The following is a 10559-nucleotide window of genomic DNA, read 5'->3' as shown; positions in this document are numbered from 1 at the left end:
TGTCCCTCTCTATCACACCTCTCACCCCCATGTCCCCTTCTCACACCTCTCACCCCCATATCCCTCTCTATCACACCTCTCACCCCCATATCCCTCTCTATCACACCTCTCACCCCCATGTCCCCTTCTCTCACACGTCTCAAACCCCCATGTCCCCTTTCTCACAGGTCTCTCACCCCATGTCCCTCTCTATCACACCTCTCTCACCCCCATGTCCCTCTCTATCACACCTCTCACCCCCATGTCCTTCTCTCACAGGTCTCTCACCCCCATGTCTCCTTTCTCACACCTCTCTCACCCCCATGTCCCTCTCTATCACACCTCTCTCACCCCCATGTCCCCTTCTCTCACACCTCTCACCCCCATGTCCCCTCTCACACCCCCATGTCCCCTTTCTCACACCTCTCACCCCCATGTCCCCTCTCACACCTCTCTCACCCCCATGTCCCCTTTCTCACACCCATGTCCCTCTCTATCACACCTCTCACCCCCATGTCCCCTTCTCTCACACCTCTCACCCCCATGTCCCCTCTCTCACACATCTCTCACCCCCATGTCCCCTCTCACACATCTCTCATCCACATGTCCCTCTCTATCACACCTCTCACCCCACTGTCCCTCTCTATCACACCTCTCTCACCCCCATGTCCCCTTCTCTCACACCTCTCAATCCCATCTCCCCTCTCACACGTCTCTCACCCCCATGTCCCCTCTCTCACACGTCTCTCACCCCCATGTCCCCTTTCTCACACCTATCACCCCTCTCTCACCCCCATGTCTCTCTTTATTACACCTCTCTCACCCCCATGTCCCCTTCTCTCACACCTCTCACCCCCATGTCCCCTCTCACACATCTCTCACCCCCATGTCCCCTCTCTCACCCCCATGTCCCTCTCTTTCACACCTCTCTCACCCCCATGTCCCCTTCTCTCACACGTCTCTCACCCCCATGTCCTCTTTCTCACACGTCTCTCACCCCATGTCCCTCTCTATCACACCTCTCTCACCCCCATGTCCCCGTCTCTCACCCCCATGTCTCCTTTCTAACACCTCTCTCACCCCCATGTCCCTCTCTATCACACCTCTCACCCCATGTCCCCTTCTCTCACCCCCATGTCCCCTCTCTCACCCACATGTCCCTCTCTATCACACCTCTCTCACCCCATTGTCCCTCTCTATCACACCTCTCTCACCCCCATGTCTCCTCTCTCACACGTCTCTCACCCCCATGTCCCCTCTCTCACACATCTCTCACCCCCATGTCCCCTCTCACACGTCTCTCACCCCCATGTCCCCTTTCTCACACCTATCACCCTCATGTCCCTCTCTATCACACCTCACCCCCATGTCCCTCTCTATCACACCTCTCACCCCATGTCCCCTTCTCTCACACATCTCTCACCCACATGTCTCTCTATCACACCTCTCTCACCCCCATGTCCCCTTCTCTCACACCTCTCTCACCCCCATGTCCCCTTCTCTCACACCTCTCTCACCCCCATGTCCCCTTCTCTCACACCTCTCTCACCCCCATGTCCCCTTTCTCACACCTATCACCCTCATGTCCCTCTCTATCACACCTCTCAGCCCATGTCCCCTTCTCTCACACATCTCTCACCCCCATGTCCCCTCTCTCACCCCCATGTCCCTCTCTTTCACACCTCTCTCACCCCCATGTCCCTCTCTATCACACGTCTCTCACCCCCATGTCCCCTTCTCTCACACGTCTCTCACCCCCATGTCCTCTTTCTCACACGTCTCACCCCCATGTCCCCGTCTCTCACCCCCATGTCTCCTTTCTAACACCTCTCTCACCCCCATGTCCCTCTCTATCACACCTCTCACCCCCATGTCCCCTTCTCTCACCCCCATGTCCCCTCTCTCACCCACATGTCCCTCTCTATCACACCTCTCTCACCCCATTGTCCCTCTCTATCACACCTCTCTCACCCCCATGTCCCCTCTCTCACACGTCTCTCACCCCCATGTCCCCTCTCTCACACATCTCTCACCCCCATGTCCCCTCTCACACGTCTCTCACCCCCATGTCCCCTTTCTCACACATCTCTCACCCCCATGTCCCCTCTCTCACCCCCATGTCCCTCTCTTTCACACCTCTCTCACCCCCATGTCCCTCTCTATCACACGTCTCTCACCCCCATGTCCCCTTCTCTCACACGTCTCTCACCATGTCCTTTCTCACATGTCTCTCACCCCATGTCCCTCTCTATCACACCTCTCTCACCCACATGTCTCCTTTCTAACACCTCTCACCTCATGTCCCCTTCTCTCACACACCTCTCACCCACATGTCTCTCTATCACACCTCTCTCACCCCCATGTCCTCTTCTCTCACACCTCTCACCCCCATGTCCCCTTCTCTCACACCTCTCTCACCCCCATGTCCCCTTCTCTCACACACCTCTCACCCCCATGTCCCCTTCTCTCACACCTCTCTCACCCCCATGTCCCCTTCTCTCACCCCCATGTCCTCTTTCTCACACGTCTCTCACCCCATGTCCCTATCACACCTCTCTCACCCCCATGTCCCCGTCTCTCACCCCCATGTCTCCTTTCTAACACCTCTCTCACCCCCATGTCCCTCTCTATCACACCTCTCACCCCCATGTCCCTCTCTATCACACCTCTCTCACCCCCATGTCCCCTCTCTCACACGTCTCTCACCCCCATGTCCCCTCTCTCACACATCTCTCACCCCCATGTCCCCTCTCTCACACGTCTCTCACCCCCATGTCCCCTTTCTCACACCTATCACCCTCATGTCCCTATCACACCTCACCCCCATGTCCCTCTCTATCACACCTCTCACCCCATGTCCCCTTCTCTCACACATCTCTCACCCACATGTCCCTCTCTATCACACCTCTCACCCCCATGCGTCTCTCTATCACACCTCTCACCCCGCATGTCTTCTTCTCTCACACCTCCCTCACCCCCATGTGTCTCTCTGTCACACCTCTCTCACCCCCATGTCCCCTTCTCTCACACCTCTCTCACCCCCATGTCCCCTTCTCTCACACCTCTCTCAACCCCATGTCCCCTTCTCTCACACCTCTCTCACCCCCATGTCCCCTTCTCTCACACCTCTCTCACCCCCATGTCCCCTTCTCTCACACATCTCTCACCCCCATGTCCCCTTCTCTCACACGTCTCTCACCCCCATGTCCCCTTCTCACACCTATCACCCTCATGTCCCTCTCTATCACACCTCTCACCCCATGTCCCCTTCTCTCACACATCTCTCACCCCCATGTGTCTCTCTATCACACCTCTCACCCCGCATGTCTTCTTCTCTCACACCTCCCTCACCCCCATGTGTCTCTCTGTCACACCTCTCTCACCCCCATGTCCCCTCTCTCACCCCCATGTCCCCTCTCTCACACCTCCCTCACCCCCACGTGTCTCTCTGTCACAGCTCCCTCACACCGCCCGTAGGTCCGACTCTCTGGCACGCGGCAGTTCTCCCTCGGAGTCCCTACACTTCCTGTATATACTGTACACAGGCTCCGCCCACACGAGAGTTTGGTCACATGTGCGTGACGTCATCGTAGGTCCTTGCGCCCACTAGGATTCAGCATCTACAGCGAGCGGACGCCCAGCCTGGCGGAGTGTGGGCCGGGACATACTCAGCATGAGAGCGCAGGAGGACGGGGAAGTGTCCAAGCCGAGCCAATGCAACGACGTCCGCCTCCCGGGGCCCCGACCCATGCGCCTGCTGGAATGGAAGGTGTCTGCCGGGACGTCGGTGCAGATCGGCTCTGTGCTGGCCCTCGGAGTTACTATCCCGGGGGCTGACGTGAAGGAGCGCCGAGGCTCACAGGACGAGGCCGGGAGGCCTCACAGAGCGCCCGAGAGGAAAGTCAAGTCGGACCGGGCCGGAGTGGTGCTGGAGCTGTGTGCGAAGCCGGGCCAGGTGGTGTGTGCGGGGTAAGAGCGCGGGAGTGCGGGCTGACAGCCGGGTGCTGCGTCCTCGTGGTGCGGCTGTTTACATCAGGCCGCGGGACCGGGCGGGTTAACCCATTCACGGCCGCGGCGCTGTGCTGGAGAAATGTCGCATCTCCACCTGCCGGCGGTGATGGCGGGACCGTGTCCGAGGCCTGAAAGCCCCTGATGTGCCGCTGCTTCTATGTGGGGGGCGTCTTCTGCTGCGTCTTTTGTGAAATTTCGTTGTTTCCCATTTTAGGGGCGGCTTTTGTTTTTGTGATCTTGTGAGGTAACCGGAGAATAGGAAGTGTCCGTCCATCAGGAGGCGGATGGTGGGTCCAGGATGCCCTACTCTCCTGGGTTGTATATAGGGGAGCGCTGAGGCCATCAGGGTATGTGCACACGGATCTGTGAGGGCTGCGGATTTATCGCGGTTTCTATTGCGGATTCCGCTGCGGTTTTACACCTGCGGATTTCTATTGGAGTAGGGGTAAACCCGCAGCGGAATCCGCACAAAGAATTGACATGCTGGGGAATGTAAACCGCTGCGTTTCCGTGCGTTTTTTTTACGCAGCATGGGCACTGCGGATTTTGTTTCCCATAGGTTTACATTATACTGTAAACGCATGGGAAACTGCTGCAGATCCGCAGCAAAATCCGCAAGTTATAGTGCGATAGTGGCGCGGTAACTTTCTACAGGGCTGACATTTCCATGTAGTACTAAGAATCCTTGGTTTCTATATCACGGCACGTCTATTATTGTTGTTGGACACTTGTCGTGTTTGTTAATACACCAGTTTGCCGTGTGTCGCACTTCTGATTAGGACAAATATCAAGCACTGCAGCACTTGTATCTCCTGAGTGCACTCGCTAGCGGTTGTGGGATCTGAACGTTTTTGTTTGTCACCATATATATAACCCTAGAGCCCCTCACACATCTTACTCCCTTGCTCCTCTTAGGAGCTCTCTTATGGCTTGAGAGTAATTAAGGGAGGGTAAGCCGGCGTTGAGCAGGGGCGCCACTTTGCGTCATCAATTAGGGTGCCAACCTCCGCATTAAGGTAGGGTTAATGAATCTGGGTAAGCTAGTTCAGGCTTTTTCCTGATTCCTCCCCTACAACCTTGACTGTATCAATTGCTGGGTATCTGTTGTCATTTTTTGTTGTTATTATATAATTTTTTGGATTTGATTGTCTGGGTTCCCTGACAGGAGAATTATTTAGGACACATCCTACTTTGGTTCACACCCCTTCTTTCCTTCTGATCACAACGGCATCACCCCTGTTATTTTGTATATCGTTTTTTTTTATTGTTTGTGGTCATCATAAAACAGGGACTTCTAAGTGACATCCAGTGGGTGCTGACAGTGAGCAGGGGCGCCAAATTGCGACCAAGCTAGGGTGCCAACCTCCGCTGCTAGGAAGGGTGCATATAGGTTCCAGCAGGGCCATCTAGGCTGTTATCTATAGTAATAACCTTTGGCAGATTTGCTGTTGCAGGGGTTTGACCATTTGTCTTTTTAACGATTGAAATAAAATTGAGTTTTTAGGTATTGGCCCATCTTCCTGGACAGCCCGCTGTCGTCACACAGGCTTGTGGTTGTCATTACAAGTCACTCTTGAGACAGTCGCTGCAGTGGCCATGATCTGGTGTGTTCTGGTCTTGGCTTTTTCTGCACATGGTCTGCCGAAAATGTCTTAAGGTACCTTCACACATAACGATATCGTTAACGATGTCGTTGCTTTTTGTGACGTAGCAACGATATTGTTAAGGAAATCGTTATGTGTGACAGCGACCAACGATCAGGCCCCTGCTGTGCCATCGTTGGTCGCTGAACAAAGTCCAGAACTTTATTTCGTCGCTGGATCTCCCGCGGACATCGCTGGATCGGCGTGTGTGACACCGATCCAGCAATGTCTTCACTGGTAACCAGGGTAAACATCGGGTAACTAAGTGCAGGGCCGCGCTTAGTAACCCGATGTTTACCCTGGTTACCAGCGTAAAAGTAAAAAAAACAAACACTACATACTTACCTAACGCTGTCTGTCCCCGGCGCTATACTTCTCTGCACTCCTCCTGCACTGGCTGTGAGCGTCGGTCAGCCGGAAAGCAGAGCGGTGACGTCACCGCTCTGCTTTCCGGCCGCTGTGCTCAGTCAGTGCAGGAGGAGTGCAGAGAAGCAGAGCGCCGGGGACAGACAGCGTTAGGTAAGTATGTAGTGTTTGTTTTTTTTACTTTTAGGATGGTAACCAGGGTAAACATCGGGTTACTAAGCGCGGCCCTGCGCTTAGTAGCCCGATGTTTACCCTGGTTACCGGCATCGTTGGTCGCTGGAGAGCTGTCTGTGTGACAGCTCTCCAGCGACCAAACAGCGACGCCGCAGCGATCCGGATCGTTGTCGGTATCGCTGCAGTGTCGCTTAATGTGAAGGGGCCTTTAGGCTACGTTCACATTTGCATTGTGCGGCGCTGCGTCGGCGACGCAACGCACAACGCAAATAAAAACGCACGCAAAAACGCTGCGTTTTGCGACACATGCGTCGTTTTTTGCCGATATTTGGACGCAAGAAAAATGCAACTTGTTGCGTTTCCTGCGCCCGATGCTTTCGGCAAAAAAAAACGCATGCGTCGCACAACGCATGTCCATGCGTCCCCCATGTTAAATATAGGGGAGCATGACGCATGCGTCGCCGCAGCGTTTCCCGACGGAAACGCTAATGTGAACGGTATGAATGGTATATCAGCCTGTGGCATGTCCTGAGACAACTCATTTCCAAGGCACCAGAGAGATGATTCTATTCCTTTATTCATCTAAAATGCATAATGCATTGTAAAGGCAACGTTCCAACAAACAAGCAGCCTTTTTTCAATCATAAACAAAATGGCAAATGAAGCTTACTTTTATGATGCATTTTGGATGAATAAAGGAATCTAATCATCTCTGCTGCTCTGGAAATGATTTGTCTCTGAATTTGCTGGTAACTCTGTTGCCACAAGGAAGCAACATGTCCTGTGAGGATGTGATAGGGACAGAACTGCCCGACTCCTGAGGAGATCAGGACCGCATGCTGGACTCTTTACAAGTGGTGTCCATTTACTTTATCCTTTAAGCTGCATGATTGCAGCCAGGTATATTTTTCTTTGAATATATAGGTTGAAGATCAGGCTACGGGCTATAGGAATACATATTGCGGACTAGTCTAGATGGCAGCGCTGGATTAGTCTCCTCTCTGGATATGGTCCCCAGCCAGATCTTTTATGCATAATTTCCATAAAATGTCAGATTGTTTCAGTGAAAAATATACCTGGCTGCAGTCATACAACCCAGAGGGATGCACGCTGCCCGTGGTATTTGGGAGTGATGCTCTGCCCGTGGTATTTGGGAGTGATGCGCTGCCCGTGGTATTTGGGAGTGATGCTCTGCCCGTGGTATTTGGGAGTGACGATGCGCACTGCCCGCGGTGTTGGGGAGCATTAATCTGCTGACGGGTTCCCTTTAGTGAAAAGTAGCTGGCACAAGATGACTACATCGTATCCCGGTGTAAATTATAGTGATTAGTTTGTCCTTTAGAGACCAAGCCCCTTCTGCAAGTTCTACCAAGTGAACGATGCAAAAAAAAGTTATGAAATATTGGGCAAATTCGGTTCTTTTGCAACTCTCTTGCATTGTCTGAGCGCTGTGCATAAAATGTGGTAATTCCTCCAGCATTTCCACTGATTTAAACCTGATTGTTCATAGACGGTAGATCCCTTTATTGTGCCACAATTTGCAGGGTCTTATGTGAACCCAGGTAAGATGATCAGATCAGCTGATGATCAGAAATATCCCATGAACTTACAAATTATGGTATAGCTGTAAAAAATATATATTACAAATTTTAATTTGTTTGATAAGATTTCCCTTGTTTTCACCTATTTCCCTGTGTTAGTATAAAAACTAATATAAAGTATTTCAAAAAGAAATATCTAATACATATGCAGGGCTGCAGTAATGTAAAAAGTAGTGTGTTCTGACACTCTTAGGCTATGTGCACATGCTGCGGTTTTTGCTGCGGATTCGCAGCAGTTTCCCATGTGTTTACAGTACAATGTAAACCTATGGGAAACGCAATCCGCAGTGCACATGCTGCGGAAAAAAACGCGCAGAAACGCAGAGGTTTACATACCGCAGCATGTCAATTCTTTGTGCGGAATCTGCAGCGGTTTTGTACCTGCTCCATAATAGAAAACCGCAGGTGTAAAACCGCAGTGGAATCCGCACAAAAACCGCGGTAAATCCGCAGGAAAAACGCAGTGTTTTTGCCCTGCGGATTTATCAAATCCGCTGCGGAAAAATCCGCAGTGGACCATTTCTATGTGTGCACATACCCTTAGGGTATGTGCGCACACTTTTCAGGTGGCCAAAAACACCCATAGAAAAAACATCTGAAGGATGGTCAGTTCTCTGCTTTTAACTGCATGGTGTTTTTGAAACCTGAAGAGGTTAAAAGACTCGCAAAAGCCTAAACTTATAAGTATAATCTGCAAGTCATCGTTTAGAGCATGTGCACACAATGTGTTTTTTTTCTGGCTGATTCTGTCTGGAATATGCTTAAAAAAACAATCAATGAAGTTAAAAATCATGTCCATGCACTGCGATCTCAAAACTACTTGTTTTGTATATGTTGCACCTTTCGTAACTTAACTGCTTCATTATTACAAAGTCACTTGGAAACGCCACTATTTTATTACGTGAAGTAAATGAAGTTAAAAATTATGCAGGAATGCCAGCGTCTAAAAGATGGCATGTGCACATATCGTAACATGACAGTTATTCTGATCAGTGTGGTATGATTGTCACCTGATTTTTCTCGTATGTGAAGAAAGGAAAAAAAGTCTCCATCCTGAAATTCCGTGAAAAAAAAGAAAATCGAACTTATGTCATCCTAGTGCGATTCGATCTTTTTTTTTTTTCCCCTCCATGGACCCATTGATTTGCATTGCTGATTGTGATCCAATCCTTGTATTAAAATTGGACATGTCTCCGTGATAGAAAAATCAGCGACATATGAATTTGACCCCTATACTATCATAGGTGTAAGTGCTATCCATGAAAATCACAGATAACACTCGTACATGAAAATCGGATGTGTGAATTAGCCTTAGGCCCGGATTACACATGCGAGAAATACGGCCAAGTCTCGCATGTTAATACCCGACATTGCCGCCGTCACTCATGAGCGGAGCGTGCCGCTGCATGTATTTCTATGTGGCTGCACGCTCCGCTCCTGAGTGACGGCAGCAATGCAGGGTATTAACATGCGAGACTCGGCCGTATTTCTCACATCTGTGATCCCAGCCTAAGGGCTTTCACACGTCCTGACATTTCCGGTAGTTGAAAATCCAGTACTGGAGATAACTGTCCGTTTATTTAAAACGTGTGGTGACTGCGTGCTGCATCAGTAGCACACGTACCAGTGCCTGGGAATCAGAAGTACAGTTTGCTCTATTCCCCACGCCGGGTGCTGAATACAACTCGCATCATTGTCCCCTGCTCGCTCTGCAGTCAGCGCTAGCAGGTGGCAATGTTGAGTTGTATTCAACTGTTAACAGTGAGAGCAGGCGGTGGCTGATAGGAGTATCCATCAGCCACTGCTGATCTATAAGTAAATGTACCACCTTCCCAAACACACACACACACACACACACACTTTTGACTAACAGCCTTGCTAAAGCAGACAGCTGTGGGCTGTCATTCTCAGCCTTAACCCCTTAATGTCAGCCAATACGCCTTTTAACTGACCTTACATATAAGAGAATAGCCCCCCCCCATACAGGTGACAATCCAGCATCTGTGGGCTGTACACTATAGCTGACAACTTTCTGCATCAGCCACGATCAGTGTTTGCACCGTCCAACTCTGTTTAACCCCTTAGATGCTGCTGTCAATAGTGACTACATCATTATATATGGTTAACAGAGTGTGGGGGCTTCTTTCTCCCAGTTGGTGCCCTCAGATCATGATTTTGTGGTCCTGATGTTTGCGATGGTAATTCATGACCAAATAGCGGCCTTAGAGTCTGCCGGCTGTTGTAACCTGTTCAGAAGTTAGAGGCGTTTAGGTGGTAAAAATACACATTTTCATTCCTATCATGCCACTTTGCATTAATTCCTGTAAAGCACCTGAAGGGTTAATAAACTAACTGACAGCAGTTTTCGATAGGTCTACGGGTGCTGTTTTTAAAATGGTATCATGTTTGGGGGTTTCCCAATATATGAGACCCCTACAGTCACTTCAAACATGGATAAGTCCCTAAAAAAATAAATTTAGTAAATTTCCTTGAAAAAATGAAAAATTGCTGCTACATTTTTAATCCTCCTAAAATGCTAACAAAATAAAATAACATTTTACAAATGGTGCTGATGTAAAGCCGACATGTGGGAAATGTTATTTATTAATGTTTCTCTGATCGCCCATGACGGCACCACGGAGAGAGGGGATCCGCCCACCAAGGACAGGAAACCTACGGATAAAAAGGCGGTACCACTCTCCTGCATCAGTTGGTTTCCTGTCCTTGATGGGAGACCTACGGACTTACCAGTTCGACGTTGGAATTCCGGGGCCAACCAGTCCGA

The 10559-nt window shown here is 50.4% G+C and overlaps 1 protein-coding gene across 1 annotated transcript in view; it reads left to right on the top strand.

Annotated features, from left to right (window-relative positions):
• Nucleotides 1-3573: 3573 nt before the first annotated feature.
• CTDP1 (CTD phosphatase subunit 1) overlaps nt 3574-10559 on the top strand; it is a 193930-nt gene continuing 186944 nt past the window's right edge. Inside the window, exon 1 of the mRNA XM_069730928.1 lies at nt 3574-3948. Coding sequence (XP_069587029.1) covers nt 3653-3948 — 296 coding nt within the window. The 5' untranslated portion in view covers nt 3574-3652. The remainder of the gene's footprint in view (nt 3949-10559) is intronic.

Source organism: Ranitomeya imitator, chromosome 6, assembly GCF_032444005.1.
Source record: "Ranitomeya imitator isolate aRanImi1 chromosome 6, aRanImi1.pri, whole genome shotgun sequence".
NCBI lineage: Eukaryota > Metazoa > Chordata > Amphibia > Anura > Dendrobatidae > Ranitomeya > Ranitomeya imitator.
This window is presented reverse-complemented; position numbering and strand designations above follow the sequence as displayed.